This window comes from Bison bison, unplaced genomic scaffold (assembly GCF_000754665.1).
Source record: "Bison bison bison isolate TAMUID 2011002044 unplaced genomic scaffold, Bison_UMD1.0 scf7180017860443, whole genome shotgun sequence".
Taxonomy (NCBI): domain Eukaryota; kingdom Metazoa; phylum Chordata; class Mammalia; order Artiodactyla; family Bovidae; genus Bison; species Bison bison.
Window position 1 is genome coordinate 5,518,418 of NW_011491015.1, and position 24,183 is coordinate 5,542,600.

At 43.9% G+C, this 24,183-nt stretch overlaps 1 protein-coding gene across 1 annotated transcript in view; it reads right to left on the minus strand.

The window, feature by feature from the left end:
- The window catches only part of NTRK3 (neurotrophic tyrosine kinase, receptor, type 3), a gene marked incomplete at its 5' end in the record, with an annotated part of 300,013 nt that overhangs the window by 26,843 nt on the left and 248,987 nt on the right, over positions 1-24,183 (minus strand). The window contains one exon of the mRNA XM_010832183.1: positions 21,795-22,038. Within this exon, the coding sequence (XP_010830485.1) occupies positions 21,795-22,038 (244 nt within the window). The remainder of the gene's footprint in view (positions 1-21,794; positions 22,039-24,183) is intronic.

Genomic DNA, 24,183 nt, shown 5'->3' on the forward strand with positions numbered 1-24,183 from the left:
AAGAGACATTGCCTTGACATGGATTGAGACCTCTGGGTAAATATGTTACAGAAGTCCAATGAAATAACTGCATTGCAGGTGGGAAGATTCTCCGTTAGCACAAAGGAAAATAGGAAAGGATTATTGGAGATACCAAAATAATTCTTCACTTTGCTATAACAGCTCTCTCTGGTGCACATAGAGGGTAGTTTGCTTGCCACGCCACTTTACCAGGAGCCCAACTTATGCATAAAATAAGATTCTACTTCATTTTTCTTTTCTGAGAAGTATGTAAATGTACATTACAAGTAAGCACAAGATCACAGAGTGATACGGATGTTAAGTATAACCACAATAAGATGTGGTCCAGAGATTTCATGCTTCTCGCTAACAGCAATCCCAAGACTAGATGAAGTCAGTTTGTGGGCTCTATTCACAAAGGAAGGCAGGAAATTTAGGATTCTCTCCAAACTCAACTCTTCACTCAAGCCCCTATTGATAAACCTTTGTCTGATCTCAGATCTGCATGCATGTCTAATCTCAGATCTGCATGCATTCTCCCTATCCTATTATATAGATTCTCTCCCTTCTTATTATATGCATCCTCCCCACCCCTATTATATACATCCTCCCCATCCCTATTTAACCTGTCCTCCCCATCCCTATACTACCCATCCTCCCCATGTCTATTACACGCACCCTCCCCACCCCTATTACATACGGCCTCCCCATCCCTATTATCTATCCAGAAACCCATGTACCACCCTCCTTCCAACATGCATGAAACCCAGGAATCCAGGACACACTGAAGTCAAGCTCCACCTCTGCCAAGGATGGATGCCAGACAAGAAGACTTGCTCTCATGCTCCCCAGTGGTTCACGCCTACCCCCATTCCCAGTGACAACAACATAAGGAGAAGCATCAGAATTCACTATACCTTCATGCAAAGTCACCAAAGACATGGACAACCACTCAACACATCTGCTCTTGATCCAGCCATGCAAATCAGCCCAGTCGCAGGACCTTGCCATCACCCAGCGAGTCCTACTTCTTTTTATTTCAATTGTTTCCTGCCAACTGGTGCCTATGGATGGATGGTGAGACTAATTGATAAAGGCAGGATTTCAGACTTACTATCACCTGGGTTTAAATCTTTGTTGCACTATTTTCCAGTTCTGTGTTTAAATATCAATGTTCTAATCCCTAAAGTTCTTTGGAAGGACTGATGCTAAAACTGAAACTCCAATACTTTGGCCACCTCATGCGAAGACTTGACTCACTGGAAAAGACTCTGGTGCTGGGAGGGATTGGGGGCAGGAGGAGAAGGGGATGACAGAGGATGAGATGGCTGGATGGCATTGCCGACTTGATGGACATGAGTTTGAGTGAACTCTGGGAGTTGGTGATGGACAGGGAGGCCTGGTGTGCTGCAATTCATGGGGTTGCAAAGAGTTGGACATGACTGAGAGACAGAACTGAACTTAACTGAATCCCTACAGTAAGACTATGATAACTTCTTCAAGGGAACAGTATAGATTATATGTTTAGTCGCCAAGTCATGTCTGACTCTTTGTGACCTCACAGACTGCCTGGCCTCTGTCCATGGGATTTTCCAGGCAAGAACACTGCAGTGGGTTGCCCCTTCCTCCTCTGGGGGATGTTTCCAACCCAGGAATCGAACTTGCGTCTCCTGCGTTGCAGTCAGATTCTTTACCACTGAGCCACGTGGGAAGCATAGATTAAATAAATGTATTCAGAGCCTTTAGCCAAGTACCTGGCCATGTAGGTGCTCAGTAAGTGTAATGCCATCCTGTACCACCCCCAAGGCCACCACATGGAAGAAGAAAAGCCTTGAACTATCCTAAATGGCCAACAAGGCAAAGATGGAAGGACTTTCTACAAAGATGTTTCCCGGGTGGTTAAAGCCACAGCTTATTCACTTTCTGATGATGGTTGAAAATGAAGCCTATCAAACAGACCAGTTATGCTTCCAATGCCATAACCACCCCTGATTCTGCCTCCTCCATTTTTTATGGGTCATTCTGAAGTATTTTCTTGCTGTGGATTCAAAATGTCCAGATCTCACTTGTTTCAGAAAAATTTTAGCCAAGCCATTAAATCCCTCCTAGGCTAAATTAAAAAAACCTAAATAAACTAAAATGCACTAAGGTCTTTAGGGAATTCAATTGCTTTGACCTCCCTATCTAAAATTGTACACACACACACACACACACACCATCCCCACCACCATCTCCATTACCACCACCAAGCATTTATTTCTCTCTTCTCTATTTTATTTTTCTTCTAAGGATCTATTATTCTCAAACTTCAATATATTAATATTTTACTTTATCTTAATTTTCTATCTCACTTATTAAGGTCAGAGATTTTTGTCTGTTTTATTCACAATTGTATCCCTAGTGCCCAGAACAGTTCACAATACATAAATAGAGTTGCCCTATGTCCCAATTTCTCAGGCAAGATCCCAATTTATGCCTCTGATTTCTGCTTTATTATTAGCAGCTTCTCTTTTCAGTCTCTGAGATGTCCTCGTTTAGACCATCAGATACACATAGTTTGATTAATAATAAATATTTGTTGAACTTATTTAACAAATTTGACCAGTATGATACTTTAATTAAACCCATCAACTCTTGACACCAAGAGTTTTACTCTGATGTGAATGAAATGCATATGATTTTTTGTAAAAGCATGAGGAAAAAAAAGTGATTAATCTCTTATAATTATCCTTCTTTCAACATTCCAATAAGACTGGCAAACATGTTCTGATAAACTCAAGCCCTACACAGCTATTCTTAAAGTTAATGCCTTTATTAGTAACAGTGCTAAGAACAGATACCTATAAAAATGAGATCCTGAGAGAACCTGGGAGGCTATGCTTAATTTACCTCCCTAACCAAATCATGAGAGGAATGAATGGAACTGTAAAAGCATTCCCAAGCACCTGCCCATAAGACTGACATCAGAATAATGTCACATAATAGAAAGTAGAGGCTGCTCACATCAAACTGAACTGCAACACACCCAGTCAGCACTTGGAAGCAGCATTTCGAGATGGCAAAAAGGACTTCTCTCTTCCTAATCTGGGTGGGATTTTTAAGGTCTGGTGGTGGCTGTTCAGTCTCTCAGTTGTATCTGAATTAGCGACCCCAGGGGCTGCAGCACGCAGGCTTTCCTGTCCTTCACTATCTCCTGAAGGTTGCTCAAACTCATGTTTTCAAGGTTGGGTGGGTAAATTTTGTGGGTCTATTTTCACAAGTGGGTCATTCCCCAAACAGAAGGAAACAGCCCTTGGGCAAAAAGCGGAAGGAAGCCATCTCCTTCTGTCTGATGATCCAGGCAAGACAGACACAACTTTGACCAGCACTGCAGTGTGTCCATCTGTATTTCAGAAATTACGGTAGAAATGAAAACGGGGATGGGGAAAGACTTTCCTTCCAGTACTCAGGCATGTGACTTGTCATGGAGCTCTGTATTAACTATCCTGAACATCACATTTCTTAGACTAAGCTTCATCTGAAGTCAATGGGGATAGTAAAAGTGAAAGTGTTAGTTGCTCAGTCATGAATGACTCTTTGCAATCCCATGGACTGTAGCCCACCAGGCTCCTCTGTCTATGGAATTCTTCAGGCAAGAATACCGGAGTCAGTAGCCATTCCTTTCTCCAGGGAATCATCCTGACCCAGGGATCAAACCCGGGTCTCCCACACTGCAGGCAAGTTCTTTACCGTCTGAGTAACCAGGGAAGCCTTAAGTCAACTGGGAGACCTCCAGTTTTTCAGTCACGTGAGCCTATGTGTTACTCTTAGTTCCTTCAAGTGTGTCTCTTATGGAACATAGGCACCCAATGTGTTTTCAAAACTCAAGGTCACACTTCCTGAAATGCAAGAAAGCAGCCAAACCACTGTCCATGCAGAGCCTCCAGCCTCTACCACACGCGCAGGGTGGGACAGAACCCCTGGGAGCCACTCGATCTCCGGGGGCTTTCCCAAATGTGCACCTCATTTCAGCAGATCATGGCCCCCCCACCCCCTCCATGCTTTCTGCCCATGAGACATCTGAAGCACATCAACATCATGGCTTTGGCAGGAGACTTCCATGAATAGTCAACGGTGTCCCCGGAATGGGAAGCAGGGCAAGAGAGGTGGAGAGCAGCCATAGCCCATGGAAGTTCCTCTCCAAAGTCTGCAAGCTGTCAGTGTGTGTGGACTGCCCAGCCCCTGACCCCAGAAATGAAATCCAGACTCACTGTGGAAGCTGCCGATGCTTCTAGCCTCTGCCGCTGCCATGACACGCTGGGCGGGCCCTTCTGGCATGGCCCTTCCTGACAGTGAATTGGGGAGACAGGAGGGCAGGGGAAGAGAGAAGAAAGGGATGAAGGTACAGGAAGAAAGCATGAAGGGATGAAAGCAGGGAGGAGAAGGGAGGTGGGTGTATCTTTAACTGGATGTTGTGACTTTCTCGGCCATGGCTTCCAAACACTGCTCCCATGTTACTGGAGAGAAAGGCTAACTGCATCAGCTCAGGGGTCCATGGCTAGGCAGACAGCCCATCACACCACTCCTAGGACACGGCACCCATCTTCTTCCTTTGTGAGCCACCAAGATCTAGCTGGTTTCCCAGCAACAGTTCTACTTTTGACTGGGTAAGCCTCCCAGTTCATTGAGGCTCTGAAAGGAAATAGATCTTATCCTAGAATTTTTCTCCCTTTAGGTCAAGAAATGGCACCTTCTCCAAAGCTTCTAAGAAATACTTTTCTTCAGCAGAAAAATCAATAAACTCATCTCTGCTTTTAGGAGTTTCTCTCCCAGATACCTTCCCTGTTTTCCATGATGAGCTAGCAGAACGTCATCTATGTAGAGTCTCAACTCTCCTTCTCTTTGCTGTCAGCAAAATCACCATTTATCTTCCCTATTACCACTTGGGAAAAACCCATTTCTCCCAAAAAGCCTCTTGAGAAGTCAGAGGAGGGGGTGAGTGTCAGGCTGCCTTAGAGAAGGGATGTACAATGACTTAGCGATGCCATTTCTCAAGTACCTCCCAAATCAAGATCTTTGGACAGAACACACGACACACAGTCCCTGCCCTCAGTCAAACCAGAGGCAGAGAAGCACAGGAATGACCCAAAGAAGAAGCACATTCATGAAGCAACACATCTGTGTGTGCAAACCAATGGGGCCATGCCAAGGAGACCATCCTGTGAAGGCAATGAGAGGGCACTGCTGGGGTTTGTTGGCAGCAAGAAACAGACAGAGAGAAAAAACAAAGGGGGAGATGAGAAAAAGAGCCTATGGGAAGTTGGGAAGAGAAGATATAACAGGCTGAATTCTGTCCCCCAATAAAATTTTTATGTCCCAATCCCCAATACCCCAGAATGTGACTAGAGTGGAGATAGGGTCTTAAAGAGGTAATTAAGGTTAAATGAAGTCATTAGGGTGGACTCTGATCCAATATAACTTGGGTCTCTAGAAGAAGAGAATATTTGCACAGAGACATGTACAGAGGGAAGACAATGTGAAGATACAGGGAGACAGGCATCTACAAGGGGAGAGGTCCAGGAGAAACCAATGCTATAATACCTGATCTTGGACTTCTGTGGAACTTTGTCATGGCAGCCCTTGCAAACTGATGCAGAAGTCCTCATGCAACAATAGGACTTAGCAAATGTCACTGTGGAATGAGGGTCAGGCTGGCTGGGTGTCCCACTGAGGTAGCTTCTGGTGGGAGGGGACAGGAAGGAGTCTGGCAGAGTGCAGCGTGAGAAATGTATATTTTTGAGACATGAATATTTCCCCCAGGCTTTCAATAATCAGTTAGAATGATGAAAAGTTTGAGAAGTAAGGGTTGGTGGGCTTTAAGGTTGAAAGTGCATGTACTGATCCAAGTGCTGATCTGATGAGGGTGTGAATGAGGATTGTTCTTGCCAACATTCAAAGAACAGTGATACTGGAAGCTATGAAGACAGAAGGATTTGGTGAAGACTTAGGTACCAATGATGAAAAGACAATTTTAAAAATGACTCCCCTTTTGGGAAGCTCTCAAAAGAGTTTTTGTTCATGCCAACAGACTGCTAAGGAAGTAGGAGGTCACCAAAGTGAGCTTTATCTCCAACAAGGTTCAATCACCCATGAACTCTCCAGGGAAGATTTACAGACTAAGCAAAGAGAAAAGAGGTAGAAGCCGAAAATGTAAATTCAAGGACTTCCCTGGTGGCCCAGTGGTTGAGACTCCATGCTTCCACTGCAGGGGGTGTAAGTTCAATCCTAGGTTGGGGAACTAGATCCCTCAAGCCATGTCACGTGGCCAAAAAGTAAAATAAAAATGCAAATTCAAACAGCTTTTGCGTAAGGCAAGAAGTTTACAACCATGGAAGTGCATGAATATTCCAAAGTAGATGTCTAAAATGGTGGCACCAGAACTTCCAATGAGGAGAGAAACCAATGGAAGAGGCAAAGAATGGTCAGAAAAGGTGAGTAGAGGGACTTCCCTGCTGGTCCAGTGGTTAAGACTTTGGCTTCCAAAGCAGGGGGTGTGGGTTTGATCTCTGGTAGGAGAGCTAAGATCCTGCATGTATGGAAGCCAAAAAAACCAAAACCCATAAAACAGAAGTAATATTGTAACAAATTCAATAAAGACTTTAAAAATTATCCACATCGAAAAAGAGAGAAAGGGAAGTAGCTTGTGGATTGAGGCATCAGTAAGGCATTGAACAAGGATGTTAAGCAGTGGGGGACTGGAGATGTGGGACAAGGAATGGTGCAGTTATTGATAATATCATTCAACAGTTAGTTCAAAAAAGGATTTGACTTTTTAGAGCAAAGACATTTGAATTTGGGCATGGTAAGATAATTAGTGACCCCCAGAATGCAGAGTCAAGGAAGGGGTAAGATCAAAAGCTTAAAAATAAGACAGAAGGGACTTTCCTGGTGGTCCAGTGGTTAAGAGTCTGCCTTGCAATGCAGGAGACTCGGCTTCTATCCCTGGTCGGGGAGCTAGGATCCTACATGCCATGAGGCAACTAACCCCACCACAACTACTGAGCCCTCATACTCTGGAGCCCACATACGTCAACCAGAGAGCCCCTGTGCTCTTGTGTGCTGCAAGGAAAGATTCTGCATGACACAATAAAGGCCCCGTGTGTCACAACTAAGACCCAACATGGCCAAATTAATAAATATTGTTACAAATTTAAGACAGAAGACAAACATGACTATCTTAGTAGTTGAGGAGACAAATGAAATTTAGAGGTGGCAGAAAGTTCAAATGAAGAGTTTTCTTTCAGGTAGAAGAGATCATGGATTTTAGAATAGAAAAAAGGGAGAAAGACTTCAAGATTGAGCAAGACAAACAGTCACAGCAAGAGGTGGGCTAGAGATCGGGCAGGTGACAGATGGTGAGGTGTGAGGGAAGTGAGAAGGAATGCAGACGTGTGACTCTGTTGATAGGGAGAGGGTGAATCTGGCCTAATACTTCATAGCATCACAAAAATACATACTTGACACAGTTCCATGCAGGAGCATAATCATAATTTCTTAAATTACTCTGCCACTTCGCACCTGTCTAAGCACCTTTCATCACTAAGTTGACTCTTAGGACCTGAGAATTGGGAAAAAGCAAAACTTTGAGGTCATCTGGTATGTGTCTCTACAGCATCCCTAAAAGGTGGTTATTTGGATTTTCTGGAATATCACTGGGGGTGGAGAATACACAGTCTTCCACGGTGGTCCGTTATTTCCACGTAGGAAGGGACACTGTCTGTGGCACTGAGCTCCAGCACCCAAGAGTCTTCTAATCCTGACCCCCTGTGGGTAAAGGACTGTGTGGCCCAGCCTATTCACCAAGTCAGACAGACGGAGGACAGTCCCCGAGGACTTTGAATGTGATGAAACCTGGTTTTGTGATTTCTGATTGTCCCAAACTGCAGTGCCCTGGAGCACCATCCCAGACCAGCCATTCACCAAGAGACAGACTTGTCTCCGTGTTTATTTCACTTAACAGGCATTTATGGAATGCTTACCCTATACCAGGTATGGTGTTAAGCAAAGGATATGTGACTGGTGGAATAAGGCATGGATACTGCCCTTTCGTACATGCCAAGTGGGACTTCCCTGGCAGTCCAGAGGTTGGGAGTCAGCCTGCCAATGCAGGGGACACAGGTTCGATACCTGGTCCAGGAACAAGGATCCCACGTGCTGCAGGGTAACTGAGCTCCTGTGTCACAACTATTGAGCCTGTGCTCCAGAGCCAGAGAGCTGCAACTCCTGAGGCTCGAGCGCCCTGGAGCCCATGCTCTGCAACAAGAGAAGCCACTGCGGTGAGAAGCCTGCACAACACAACTAGAGAGAAGCCCTTGCCCGCCTCTGCTAGAGAAAAGCCCGTGTGCAGCGACAAACACCCAACACTGCCAAAAATAAATTAAAAAACAAAAAGGAAAGAAATCTCAAGCTACTAAAAACACATGCATGTCAACAGATGTTTTGAGAATACATTTTCACAATAAACATATAAAAAGTCACTTCCTGCAACACATTTAAAGGTACTAGGCCAGCATTCTTCATTTCCAATCACCATCTCCTCTGTTCCTGGCATCCTTTTCTTACTCTCCAGCTTCACTGAATCTGTTATAATCTGGGGACTACACGTGGCTAGAAACACCTTACTACTGCTTGCTTTATTACCTGCTTGGAGACCCCAAACTCCCTGAATTAGGGTCTCCTCATTTGCTGGATGGGCCAGCCCTGAGTCACCTCAACTGTTTACCTTCTTTTCATCTTTGTCACAAAGCCCTCCTAGAAAAAAAAAAAAAAATCATGACACTAGCTTCTTGTAGGTTCACACTTCTAAATTTAAACTACCTAAGCTGATGGATACTGTACTCTGCTGGTAGATCATTTCAAATGTCTATTCACAAATAGCCTCATATTCTTGATTCTATTTTTTAAAGGGATATAGCTATTTTTAAAAAGATTTTTTGATGTGGGTCATTTTAAAGTTGTTATTGAATTTGTTACAATATTTCTTCTGTCTTATGTTTTGGTTTTTTGGCTGCAAAGCATGTGAGATCTTGGGCCTCCCTGGTGGGTCAGTGGTAAAGAATCCTCCTGCAATTCAGGAGACATGGGTTCGATCCCTGGGTTGGGACGATCCCCTGGAGAAGGAAGTGGCAACCCACTCCAGTATCCTTGCCTGGGAAATCCCATGGACAGACAAGCCTGGAGGGTGATAGTCCATGGGGCCATGGGGTGGCAAAGGAGTCCGACACAACTTAGTGACTAAACAACAACCTCAACTTGTGGGGTCTTAGATCCCCAACCAGGGATCAAACCCACACCTCCTGCCCTGGAAGGCAAAGTCTTAACCACTGGACCACCATGGAAGTCCCATGACTCACATTCTTTATAAAGCTTTACTTAGGAATCAGAACACAGAACCCAACTCTGCCCTACCTTACTTTTTGTGCAATCTGAGCAACACCAACTAATCTCTCTGATTCTCTGTTTAAAGATCTGTAAGTGGGAATAATAATCCTAGCCTGGTCAACCTCAAAGTCCTTTGATGATGATCAAAGAGAAGCACTGGACCTGTGAGATGGGAGAAAAATTTTCTTGTTTAAACTCTATCTCCAAACTGATGCATGAACTTGAGAAACATTGGCTCTTTCTCTGGACTTCAGTGTCTCCATCTGTTAAATAAGTGGGTTTTATAATACGACCTCCAAGTGGACATCTAGCCAGAATTTCATGAGTTTGCCAGTATAGATTGCTTACCCACATTTCATGGTATTTATCAAAGAGTCTCACAAAATACTTAGGAGGTTAATAGGTGTAGGAGAAGAGTCTGACTGGGTAAGAGTCCTAACCATAGAACGACTGCACTTAAAGAATGCTGAAAATTGGATCAGCATGGGTTTGAGGGCAGGACTCTAGCAGCAAATCCAAGTCTTGAGTTATTCAACTCTCTAAGAAATTAAAAATATGTTTCAAGTCATTACTAGTGTGTTGATAAAAGCTCTAGATGACAAACTGGAAGGGAGAGTTGTATCTAGGCCATATAAAGCTTTGGCAGAGTGGGACAGGGAACAGATCTATGAAGAACTAGGCATTTTTTCTGTACATAAGGTTATAAATGGAGAAGAAAATGGCACCCCACTCCAATATTCTTGCCTGAAGAATCCCATGGACAGAGGAGCCTTGCAGACCATGGTCCATAGGGTTGCAGAGAGTCAGATATGACTGAAGTGACTAAGCAAGAAAGGTTCTAAAACAACAGAAACAACTGAATGCTTAAGTAAAGTGTGTGAAAAAGGCTAGCGGAAGGTAATTTAGAGTACTGGGTTACTAGTTCCATTGATGTGAACTTGGGCAAATAAACCTGTTAGCCCCAGTAATGAAGGCCCACCTGGCAAACCCCTTCCTTTGTACATGATCTTTAAGAGCAGTGCATTCAATAAAGTCACATCTCTGCCTGATTATACTACTTCCAGTGGTGAGAAGCTAAGGTTAGGGCATGACTAAAAGGGCCCAGTAGAGTCTTTGAATTGAGAGCATAAATTGGGTTATAATAGTTCAGGACTGCAACTCTACAACCCAAGTGCCAGCATCCGCTTTCCTATGCTCATGGTAGACATCGTCCGCTGACCCCACATGCTTTTTCACTGACTGTAGATACAGTCACCAAGCTCTTCTCATCACTCTACTGCGAGCAACCACTACCGGTCATCAGAACTGCTACCTGAGACCTACTTTCCACTCTGGGGCATAGAATACTTGGTACCAAGGCAATCAGATTTAAAAGCAACAAAAGGAGTCATTTTTTAGCGATAAAGGACATTCATTGACATGGAAAGCATGAGGTACTTTGACCATAAAGTGACCCCTCCCAAGTATTTGGAAATAAAGACAAGGCAATTAATCCCCTTAAGATCAGCATAAAATGGATGAAAACATGAATTTACATCCAAGTCTGTCCGAAAAAGCCTGAGTGCCTTCTAGGCCATCATGGCTCATTTGTAAATTGATGGATGCAGATAATAAAAGAATATGATCATAGAGACCTGCAAAGGTCATGGAATCAGATGGTGGCGATGTTCATCCTCTCCTGGCTTCAGTCAGGGGACAGAAGAGGATTTAGGCAGAAGACTGGGAAGGCAAGAATTCCTTGCTCTCAGATTAGTAGAGACATATCAGTATTTTTTGGCTGGATGCCATCGACCATTTGATACATCTGATGTCCTTGCTCTGACTTCTTCCTCCTTAAGCAACCTTCTCAGTGTGGTCAGGCTTCCCACACAGGCTGGCTTACTGGGAGTGATGCTTTGATCACAGAGCCTTTTAATAATCCAGTCCCCTGTGAGCATTAATAAATTGTCCTCCTGGTGCTAACTCCAGTCTCGTGGGTGTTTTAATTATTGTGAGACATTCTCTCAGGCCTTCTCACTGAGAAGCAGATTGTTTGGGCCTTTGGTAGGGAATCAGATCCTGCTGACTTTTTCTTAGGTGATGTTATTACATCTTTCAGACTCTGTTATTGTTGCTGTTGTTGTTCAGCCGCTAAGTTGCAATCAACTCTTTGTGACCCCAAGAACTGCAGCATGCCAGGCTTCCCTGTCCTTCACCATCTCCCAGAGTTTGCTCAGACTCATGTCCATTGAGTCAGTGATGCCATCCAACCAGCTCATCCTGTCATCCTCTTCTCCTCTTGCCTTCAGTCCCTCCCAGCATCAGGGTCTTTTCCAATGAGTCAGCTCTTCACATCAGGTGGCCAAAGTATTAGAGTTTCAGCTCCAACATCAGGCCTTCCGATGAATATTCAGGGTTGATTTCCTTTAGGATTGACTACTTTGATCTCCCCGGCAAGTGGGGACTATAGGGTACACTTGAAAGTACTTTGGATGTTATTCCTTACCCATTATAAACACTTGACATACGGCTACGTATTTTTTAATTAAGCACTTTTATTAAGTATTTTTATGTGCAACATCTCTGTGATAAAAATGGAGTGGGTTCCTTTGCCTTCAAGGGAATTTCTGCTGCAGAGAGCTACAGGATATGCATGTACCTGAAAGACTCAAGGACATGACTAAATAAACACAAAGGTCAAGAAGTTGGGGATTGAACCATTGAGTAAGGAAATGACCAATTTCAAGGACAAACCAGGCTGCAACTCAAAGGTCCATCCTGGCTATAGAGGTTAGAGAGCATGACTCAATGGAAGAGAGGTTGTCATGGTGTTTGGCAAAGGGAAAGAGATGGCATTTTGATGACCACTGCCAATCAAGTTTGGGATGTTGAACTTTTTTCCAGAGTGCCTGTAATCATCTACTAAGCAGGGTATACTGTGGTGATGGTGGTAACAGTGGTGGTTGTCATGGTGGTAATAAAACCAGCAGCACCCCAAGTCAATGATTTTACAAAGCTCTTGAATATCCATTATCCCATGTTATGCATAGGAATGAATGCACAGGTTATCAAGTCGCATTTGTTAAGGGCGAAAAAGGCAGGAGGACTGGGCTTAAACCAGCTTGTTTCTATCCACAAGGTTCAATGACCCTAACATCTTCCTCTGGGGTGACAAGGGGCATCACACACTTAGGAGGCCTGGAGAATGGGCTGTAATTCTGCAGGTCTTTGTTGACCACAAAATTCATAGTTACAGTTATCAAAAGTTAGTTCCTTATTGGAGCTACCAGATCCAAAATGGTAAAGCCCTTCCTGCGACCACCCAAATGTGCTTTCTTTTTCTTCCTGGACATCCAACTGACCAGTTCCAATTGTTTAAATCAGTCCCAGAAGATTGAGTGTTTGTTGTTGTTTTTTTTTTTTAATCTTTCCAGGTTCTTTTAAGTAAGCTCTTCTCCCCTTCAATGTTAGTATCCAGCACCAAAGACCATGATAGGAGATACTAGGCTTGTACCTTTCAATAATTTGCAGTTTCTTATATAGATCATCCTCGACTTACAACAGTTTGACTTTACCAGAGTATGATAATGATATGCATTCAGTAGAAGCCATACATCGAATTTTGAATTTTGATCTTTCCCTGGGCTAGCGATATGCAGCAAGGAACTCTCTCATGATACTGGGTAGTGGCAATGAGTCTCAGCTTCCGGTCAGCCGTGACGTCACAACCCACACATTTATAACCATTCTGTACCAACACAACCCTTCTGTTTTTCACTTTCAGTTAAGTAATCAATAAATTTCATGAGACACTCAACACTTTTTTATAAATACACTTGGTGTTAGATGATTTTGTCCACTGAAGGGTAATGTAAGTGTTCAAGCCCATTTAAAGTGGGCTAGGCTAAGCCATGATGTTCAGCAGCTTAGGTGTATTAACTGCATCTTTGACTTCTTATATTTTCAATTTACAATGAGTTAGAAGTAAGCCCATTGTCCCTGGTGACTCAGACAGTAAAGCCTCCACCTGTGATGCAGGAGACCTGGGTTCAGTCTCTGAGTGGGGAAGATCCCCTGGAGAAGGGAATGGCAATCTACTCCAGTGTTCTTGCCTGGAGAATTCCATGGACAGAGGAACCTGGTGGGCTACAGTCCATAGGGTTGAAAAGAATCAGACACAACTTAGCAACTAACACACACACACAAGCCCATTGTAAGTCAAGAAAGATCTGTATATAATTTCTACCTTATTCATTTACGTAGAATAATAACTATCATCTACTAAGTGCCTAATAGGTAACAGGTAATTCACATACATTATCTTATTCAATCCACACAAAAGAAATTGTTTTCATTTTTTTCAGATGAGGATCTAAGGCTTAGAGAATTGAAGAAAATTTCCTAAATTCTGGAGTTCATAAGCAGAAACTCAAGATTCAAAGGAATATCTTCTCTTCAATGTTGGCATCCAGCACTACATAATGGAAATACTCTGGCTTGCAACGTTAAATTCTAAGTATATCCTTGGCCCACTTTCTCTTGGGCCACGTTCTCCCCATCCCCACCTCAGCTTTGCCCTGTAGGATTAGCTAAACCTGAAAAGTCAACAAGCAGGAGTAAAAACTGTGTTTAAAATTCTGAATTTCAAATGTAATGTTGACCCAGTCTTCTGCCTTCTCCTCCTCCTGTTTAGACTCAGATCACAAAGTCTTGGGCTTTGAGGATTAGGAGAGAAATACAATTCCCCACTAGGAGGAAGTCAAGGGAATATACTGTTCTCTTTACATGCAAATATCTTAATTACAGCTGGTAAAAAAGATATTTGTATGGAAATTTATGTATCTTTATATGTTATATATTCAGTTTGCCATTAAAAAAACAACCCTTTATACTTGGGGAACCTAGACAGGGTCTATTATAATACTCGCCACTGTCAAGTTACAAAGAGGCTACCATCCCAGCCAACCAAAAGAGAGAGAGAGATGGAGTGAATCAACACCCCGCTGCCTTCTCTTCTTCCTTGAGGTTGGGTTCCTGTACAAACATGCCTCAAGTTCTTGATATTTTCTGATGAGGATTCACCCTGGTCTTTTTTTTTTTTTTTTAATCAATACCTGTCCTCATGGAGATCAGGCTGACTATGATAGCATCCATCCCATGCTTGCACCACTGTCATCGACAAAAGAAAACTGCTAGATTTCAATACAGGAGATGAAATCAAATTGAGGAGACTCCTAGAAACTGCTCTCAGAAAAAGGATATAATATATATATATATTTGGCATGTCAAGGGAGGGAAAGATTTATATCCTTTTGATTCCCCTCCAACGAATAAAATACAACCAATTACCTATGAGACATACCACGCCATTTTGGTCTCACTAAGCATCTATTTAGCATTTTCCTGAGTGTTCTAATGTCTGTTTTAGAATATAATCTGTGTTTATCTCTTCTAAGGATATTGGACAGGATAAACTTGTTTTGCAGCAGGTAGAGGCTAGACATAACTGAGAACTTCCCATTTCTAAAGGGTGCTACAAATTAGAAAGAAAAGGATAAATCTCTCACCGATGAGAGTTTCCTTTTGCCACAGCTGGAAGGAATAAGGAGGAACCAGTGGAATCCCGGGAGATACAGGGGAATAGAGCAAACAAACCATCTGTCGGGGATGATTTTGAAGCTGCTCTGCCTGGGGCCACAGGGGTGAAATAGATGACATTTAAGGCTGCTTCCAGCTTCATGTTTCTTTAAAATTGAATGATTTGGCATTTGTTCATCTGTTTTTCTAACACTCCAGGGACGCAGAATGGACTAGGTGGCCTAAAAGATGCATTTGTTAAAAATCTATCCTGACCCTTCATTTCACTGTTATTCTTTTTCAAGGTTACGATTCAAAACAGCAAGAGGCTTTGAGTTCCCAGGCCCTGGCCTTGAGTTCACCTTCCTCAGCCCCACTGATTCCGATGGCTTCTCTTCCATACTCCACTGCTACCGCCATGGCCAATAGCCTTATTGCCTCTTCCCTGGACCATGGCCACGTCCAACCTTGGTGGCCTCAGGTCCCAGTGGTCTCCCCTACATGACACTGCCTGATGGCTCGTCCTCACGTTGCCTCATTTACACTAAAACAGATGACAAACTCCCAAGACTGTCCTGCAGCTACCCATGTCAGAACAGTTGGCCTTTCAAGAGCTGCCACCGTGGTCCCACCCTTTACGAACATTTCCTTCCATGTATCTTTCATATACCTTAGGTTTGGCTGGTTGAGTAATACACTGTTCTAGATCCCTCTCTCAGTTTGCCGATTTCCAAGCCATCTTCATTCCTCCTAAAATTCAACCCACTGACTGTCTCAAGATCCAAATCACCCATCTAATTAGATGGGCTTTTGGAATTGGTCATCCTATTGCATTACGGTGGAATTACAAATTTTCCTCCTGTTTTATATTCCCTAAGGAAATTTTTTTTTTTTGCCCCCCACTTCTGTGTCATGTGGGATCTTAGTTCCAGGGCTGGGGATTGAACCAGAGACCCCTGCTGTGGAAGCGCAGTCTTAACCACTGGGCCTCCAGGGAAGTCCCACCCTATGAAAATTTAATTCCCTTGGGAATAAAGATTGCGTTCTCTTCATCCTTGCACATAGGGAATTGTACTGAATCCTGTCTCTAACACATGGACCTCCTCAATGGCTATGGGATTTGGCACAAGGGGAAATAAACCAGCATGGACAAGTTTAGCAAATACACATGATGAATTAATCATCCAAAGGCTGTAGAAATGTTCTAACACTGACTTATTGTTGAGGAATCTCAAAGCCTTGAAGACATCACCAACCCTCATCAAGGCTTAGCTATAAAATGTAGGCTAACAATGTCTGATCTCTTACTTATCTGGAAGGTCTTAGAAGACCCTCTTATTTTCCTGGCATAGCACTAAGAGTCTGGTGAGAAAGTGCAAAGCTCCACAATCAGCACGTGTAAAATGAGCACTTCTTCTTTAGCTGGTTTGAGTGGGAGGGCTTACGAGACAGGGTTGGGAGGCATGAGGTGGGAGATTCAGATGGAATTCAAGGGCAGAGTCATTCATCCACTGATCTCCTGCTGCTACCATTCTGGTTGTCACCTCTGTCACTATTAAGTGTAGCTGGAATACATAAAATCTACTCTAGATCTTATCTGAAGAGCCTAGGACCTCCCTGGTGATCCAATAGTTAACAATCTGCCTGCCAATGCAGGGAACACAGTTCGATCCCTCATCTGGGAAGATCCCACATACCACAGAACAACTAAGCCCATGTACAGCTACTGAGCCTGTGCTTTAGAGCTCATGAGCCAAAACTATTGAGTCCACATGTTGCAACTATTGAAGCCTGCATACCCTAGAGCGCATGCTCTGCAACAAGAGAAGCCACCGCAATGAGAAGCCCATGCACTGCAATTAGAGAGAAGCCCTGGCTTACGACAAAAGAGAAAGCCCATGTGGCAATGAAGACCCAGCACAGCCAAAAATAAACAAATAAAATTAACTGGGGAGCCTGCTGACTGAATCCTGACGCTCAGCTCTGCAGAGCATGGAAGCCCCCTGACCCTCCCAAAAGTGATGCCTATTTGGGTTCTTCTTGGTCTGGCCTCATCCACTTCCTGCACTCTGAATTTCCACTCTGAGGTCATCCATGCATTGATTCATCTTTTTACTGGGTGTCTGCCAGGTTCTAGGTCCCATGCCAGGCACAGAGGATGGCAGAGTGAATAGGAAGGCACTCTCCTGGCCCTCTGGTTCCGTAAGATTGGAGCACCAAGCCCCTCCACCACCAGTCTTCCTGTATCAACATACCATCTCCCTTCCAAATCAAAACATCTGAAAATATTTTGTTCCTGGAAACCCCAACCTCCTCTTCTTCTAGGACTTTCCTAATTCCAGACTTAACTCCTCAAATTGTAGTATTGTCTGATACTCTGAGAAAGATACAATGCTACTCAAAACCCACCCTTGTCAAAGCCTGTTTAAAGGCAATCTCCAAAGTGGCTGAGCCAGTGACCCATCAAGGAAAAGCGATCTGTCATGGGGCACAGTCTTAAGAAGACAGAACAAATCGCTCTGGCACTCACTCTGGGGCAGAGTTGTTTGTTTTTCTCTCCCTAAATGTATAACAGGAAATTAGGCAGTTCACCTTTGTGTATCACTTTCATACGTGTACACGAGCCAGATGGCACCTCTTTGTGTTAAGAAATTTAAAAGGAAAGACTAGAAGGAGAAGTTTATCTCCACTTCCTCTGCCCTCCTAAACACATCCTGGAATCTACACTGGGCAGGGGAGCACACATATACACATACAAACACACACACAACATACGCACACACCAGAGTGATAAGCATGTAGCTGTGTAAGGTGGGCTTCCCAGGTGACCTAGTGGTAAGGAACCTGCCTGCTGATGCAGGAGATATAAGAGATGCGGGTTTCATCCCTGGGTCAGGAAGATCCCCTGTAGAACGGAATGGCAACCCACTCCAGTATTCTTGCCTGGAGAATCCCATGGACAGAGGAGCCTGGTGGGCTGCAGCCCATGGGGTCACAAACAGTAGGACACGACTCAGCACACATGCATGAAGCTGTGTTAAGCACCAGAAACCAGCAAACTCCTAGACCCAGTAGATTTCAGTAACATACGGTAGCCCAGAGGTGCAAACCTGTCCTGGCTGTCCGCTTGCAGAGAGAGTCCTTCAGTGTTCTTGCTATCTAATAAATCACCACCTTCCCCTGGAGTCTCAGCTGGTGTATCAAACAAACAAACAAAAAAATCTTTCATAAATCACCTGAACATGAGCTTGGCTCTAAGATTCATGAGCAGGACCCTATAAACACTGACCAGAAGAACAGGCAAATACTGATGACCCAGGATTTCTGGTTAAGTTGAAACCTCGGCAGGGAAATTTTCCCTACGTGGTCAACATAAAGATCTGCTCCTTCAGGGAAGCTGTGCTATCCCAGTTTAATTTCCAGTGGTCAGGAGGGCCTTATCTCTGACCCAAAACTTACACCTGGAAGTAAGATTATCCCTGAGGTTCTCCTGCCTTGGGTGTGATGGGAACTAAGGAAAACAAACAATAATTTCTTCAGTTAGAAGTGTATTCCAGGCTCTTTATGCATATTAACTTGCTGAACATCAAAAACAACTCAACTGAGAGACTATGTTTGTCCTCATTTGAAAAATGGGACGATTACATAAAGGTTTCAGCAAAACACATTGACGTTCCATGGCGGTTAATGGCCGTGTTAGGTTGTGAACACAGGTAAGATTGCACCCAATACAGAACTCCTTTGTCACCTCGATGTCATCCAGTATGAATAATAAGACTTCCTAGTTTATTACTGATGTGACCTCAGGCAAGTCTTTTGTTTTACAGAAGTGGGAGTGGGGCTGTGTTCATATTAAAGCATTGTGAGCATCTGAACATGAAGAAATGACAAGCTGATCTTTGAATACGGAGAGTATAATATCTACCCACCACCAGTGGAGTATGTAGCTCTCTAATGGAGAGCTGTGTTTTGACTGCAATGTTGTTGTTATTTAGTCACTAAGTCGTGTCTGATTCTTTTGGGACCCCATGACTGTAGCCCACCAGGTTCCTCTGTCCATGGAATTTCCTAGGCAAGAACACTGGAATGGGTCACCATTTCCTCCTCTAAGGGATCTTCCCAACCCAGGGATAGAACCCAAGTCTCCTGAATTGCCAGCATATTCTTTGTCAGATAGCTTTAGTAGTAAAGAATCTGCCTGCCAATGCAGGAGACATAAGAGATGCGGGTTTGATCCCTGGGTTGGAAAGATACCCTGGAGAAGGGGATGGCAACCCATTCCAGTATTCTTGTCTGGAAAATCCCATAGACAGAGGAGCCTGGAGGGCTACGCTCCACAGGGTCTCAAAGAATTGGACACAACTGAAGTGCCTTAGCCCACAGGAACCACTGAGGAAGACCTTTGATTGCAATAGCTCTCCTTTTTTTAAATTTCATATTTCTTTGGGACCATCCATTTTCAAGCCAGCTGGCCTCTGCTTACCTGGCTTAGCCCTCGTGAAAAGGGAACTGTGGCTGCCTAGTATAAGAACAGTTTCCCATCTCACTCCCTTCCTTGAATTCCAACCTGCCCTAGAGCCCACAGAAGTGAGATAGATTTACTTCTTGTAACTCTCCCAGGAGTAAAGAGAGATAGTTCACAACTGTTTAAGCCAGGGCAAAGCAAGATCGTTTGGAGATGGGATCTTTTCTTTCTCTCTCTCTCTCTCTCTCTTTTAAATCAGAACAGAGAAATATTAAGTGCACTTCTTAAAGCAAGTTTGAAAGCTGAGGTTGCACACATGCTGTTCAGATACTGTTTCCCAAGATCCCAAGATTGGTCTAATCAAAATCCGCCTCACACAGAAAAACAATGATCCATCCCTAGCTTTTATCAACACCAACATAAATCTGAGCTCAGCCAGACAGGCCAGCAAACCCCATTACACAGAGTGCAGAGGCAATTAAATGGTGCCAGCTCCAGCTAGACTCACGAAATCTATGACCCATGGTCCCTTGGTAACCACACCAATGCTTCTGTTGGAAACAACTGGAAAAAAATTGGTCTAGATGCTAAAGAAAGACTCCACTTTGATATTTCCTGGCAGGTCTGCCCTGCCCATCAGTCTGTGCCTACCACTACATCATGCTTCTTTTTCCAAATCTAGGGATGCTAAGACTGGGCAGGTGGCTAGACACAAGAAGGGTTTCTTCTGTCAGCAGAAGGTAGCTTTCTGCTGACATTCTACCTTCCCTACTGTTCGATCTACTTTGCTTTATATCCTCATGATTGTATATCATCTGCCATCTTTCAGTTATACCGTGAACATGTCAATTTTTAGGCACAAAAGGAGTTTCTCAAATATTCCATTTTTCCCCAGGTTATGGCTAAATTAAAGTGTCTTCACTGCTATATTTGTAATGGATAATCAACAAGGACCTACTGTATAGCATAGGGAACTCCGCTCAATGTTATGTTGCAGCCTGGATGGGAGGGGAGTTTGGGGGAGGATGGATACATGTACACATATGGCTGAGTCCCTTTGCTGTCCACCTGAAACTCACAACATTGTTCATTGGTTATGCCCCAATGCAAAATTAAAAGTTAAAAAGAAATCAGATAAAGTGTCTTGAGTGATCCATTATAATGTCTGGGCAATGTTTTTTAGGCAAAGCCATCATAAGCATCCAGACAGAGTTGATTTGCAGATGCCAATCCCAAGCTCCCAGCTCCTGACCCACCTTGCTCAGGCCAAAAAGCTGGGTCCTTTGATTCACAATATGATCATTCATTCCATACAAAGAAGATGAGGGAAATTGCTGCCTTGTCTCTCGACCTCCAAAACATTGCACCACCTTCTCCTTATACACCATTCAAACTCCTCATCCATTCAAAGTCCCTAAAGTAAATCTCCCATGTACTTGAAGCATCTGCCTCTCTAATCAATATACAGAAGTTATTGTATCCCTGTATACAGGTTGCACCCATATTTCTCCTTGGGGGAAAAAAATGCCATGCATGCCCACTTGCCCTTTCCCTGGCAATAATAACACTGTCAGAATCACTCCATGATCCATGGGAAGAAGATTCTCAAATATTAAGGGGGAAAATGTGGGGGGTGCAAAGTAAGACACCTATTAATAGAAAGTAGAAAAGTGTATTGAAGTAAAGTTGAATGTGGTGTTTCCTTTCACCATCAAACAGCTTCCCCTAAGGCCCATTTGCAACTGTCTCCAAAGTTGGCGATGAGAACCTACTTCCTTCCCTCATCTTTCTTATACCATTTGGATAATTCTGCTCAGCAACACACTAACCATTTTGATCCTTTATGTTGGGTTCTGCCTTCTCATTGAGATCTATCTTTGCAAATGAGCCTATATGGTCACCAGTAATGTTAAAGAACAATAATGTGCTGTGGGTGAGGCCGGGTAGGGAACTGTGTTGAAAGATGTTAAAATGTAGCATCAAGTTGAGCTTGTCCATGTGTGCATTGGGGGACACATATATACATATATGTGTATATATATGTATATATTGGTATCTGTTTTCATGAAGAATGAGTACTGATGGACGTAAGAACACAGTGCATATGTCATTGCAATGTAAGGATATAGTCGCGTATTTCTATCCAGGTGGAAAGGATGAGTAAGCTATCAAGAGAAAAATTGACAGGTATGTAGAGATGCAGGCGTGGCCAAAAGATAAGCATCAAGTGTCTACCTGGGCACAGGAGTGTATGCGTGTGCTCCAGAGTAACAGGGTTAATGGACAATGACGGAGACATGTGAGCAAGGTGCTAGCTGAGCCATGGATGCTGCATCGGGGGAGGCCCCCTTACCCTGTAGTAATCGGTGCTGTAGACGTCTCTGGACATGCCAAAGTCTCCGATCTTCACCAGCAGGTTGGCTCCAACCAGGCAGTTCCTGGTGGCGAGGTCCCGGTGCACGAAGTGCTGGGAGGCCAGGTACACCATGCCAGAGGCGATCTGACTGGCGATGTGGAGCATCTGGGAGAGCCCCAGCTCGCCTTTTGCCTGGCGCGGTTGCCCATCCACAAGGATCATCGCATCTGGCCCATGGGCCCTGTAGGGATGGGGGTAGGAGGAGAAGGGAGGGAGCAGAGAGAGTTCAGATCAAGGAGAAATGCCTTCTTGATTCCCTTGGCTCTGGAATGCACCACAGAGATGAATGAAATCTCTTTTCTCAGCCTCCTTGCGGCCTATTTCTATCTACCCCAAACTCTATTATGTAAGCCTGATTAGGGTGAAATATACAATTAAGATTCCCATCTAAGAAGACAGCAGACTCATTTTAATGAATCAAGGAGTGAACGTACTCTTTTGGATATTTTACTGCCATCCAGGGGCTTCCCAGTTCTTTCATGTCTACTATAGAGTAATTAATAAAACGATAATTAACACCTACATAACCCTGACTATGTTCCGTGCACAGCTTTATGTATCTGTAATGTACTAATTCCCTTAATCATCCCCCCCCCAACTTTGAGATAAGGAAACTGAGGTACCTCATCTGGCCAAAGTCTCGCAGCAGCCACATGGGTGACACGTGACTATGGAGCAGAGGTTTAAACGTTAAGCTTTCAGACGGCTCGTTAAAGAGATTCCTGAGCCCCGCCGCCTACGATTCTGGTTCTAGGTGGAGCTCTTTCAGGTGCATTTCCTGCAAGCTCTCAGTAATGATGCTTCCAGTAGTGATACAGTCCACGCTGTGGGTAGCAGCACTATCTTCAGTCCACACTGCTAACCTCCCCACTCCCCTGCCTAGGACTGGGCAATTTCTGTGGATGGCAGGACAGGATGAAGAGAGCCTGGGACCCTAGGCAAAGACGTGGGAGCCACAGCACCCACTGCATCCCAAATCATGGCCCAGATTTGTTATCCAAACACCTTGCCCTGTCATATCAGTCACTTTAGTATTCATCTTTTCTCCAGGAAGCCCAGTGAGCCGTAACCACACCCAGGCCTTTATTTATGAAGTTGTGAGCCAAGGAGCCCCACTGTACAGAGAAGCCTTGGCCTGTTTTATCGCTTCTCCAATTTCCACTGAAAGGCACCGTTAAATATAAACACATTCATTTTATTATCTCCTGTGGGCACTGCCTCTCTCGTGCCTCTAGAGGAGACCAACTGCATTAGCTCACAAGGAAGATGGACCAGCAGACAAGCTCCATTCCAGTTTATTGGAAGAATGCACTGGATTCCCTAAAACCCATCAACTGGGAGATGCGAGAGCAGGAAGGACCTTCTATGCTCTTTTTCTTCCTCTTCCTGTAGAGTAGGCATGACAGGGACATAGAGCAGTACTCAGGACCTCTCTTGAGCCTTGCCGGTGGGGTTGCTTAGGTCTACCATTGAATCAGTGGGGAGGGTTTGATGGAAAAACGGAACATATCCCTTGACTTCAGAAGAATGGAAGCACAAGAAGAGGAAGATCTCAAGTACTGAGAAAAGATGCTGTTTGTTTTAGAAACTATTATGGTTCACAGCTCTGATAAAATAATATTGCAGTAATTTTAATCATAGCTACCATTAGTTGAACACTTGTCCAGGCTTTACACAAATATACTCATTGAATACTCATAACAACAAACATATGAAGCAGTTATGAATGGTCTTGTTTTCCAGGAGAGAATTAAGAGTTAATAACTTGTTCTAGGTTACATCACTAAGACACATCCAGGATATGAACCCAAGTCTGTCTCATGCTAAGGACTCAGTTTTTCAGGAAATGAGTAAGTTTCACCGTGAAATCAAGTTTAGGAGGTTTAGAACATCCTACAGATACTTTCAAATCCTCTAGGGCCAGTTTTGGAAACCTGGTATTTACCCTTTCCATTTCCTCTTCAAAGCACAGTACTCATTTGAATGTCCCACTACAAGGAGATACTCATCAGGTTTAGGGGAGTGTGTTAGAGTTTACCATAACCCACACATGAGCTCTGGAAATCTCATTCTCAGCAGTAGAACCCAAAAGTTGGCTATGCAAAGACCACACCCTAAAAGCATCCAGGGCCTGAGTGTTCAATATGTTTTATGAGACCCTGGATTGTACACACTCTCACACACGCTTGCTACCTCCACATCTGGGCAGTAATTGGAGACAGCAGGTGTGGGAGGCAGAGAAATGCTAACTCTGCTCTATTGGTGAGATGCTATCTTCTCTGGGGAAGGTAGATTTCCAACCCTTACTTGTAACTCTATCCAGCAC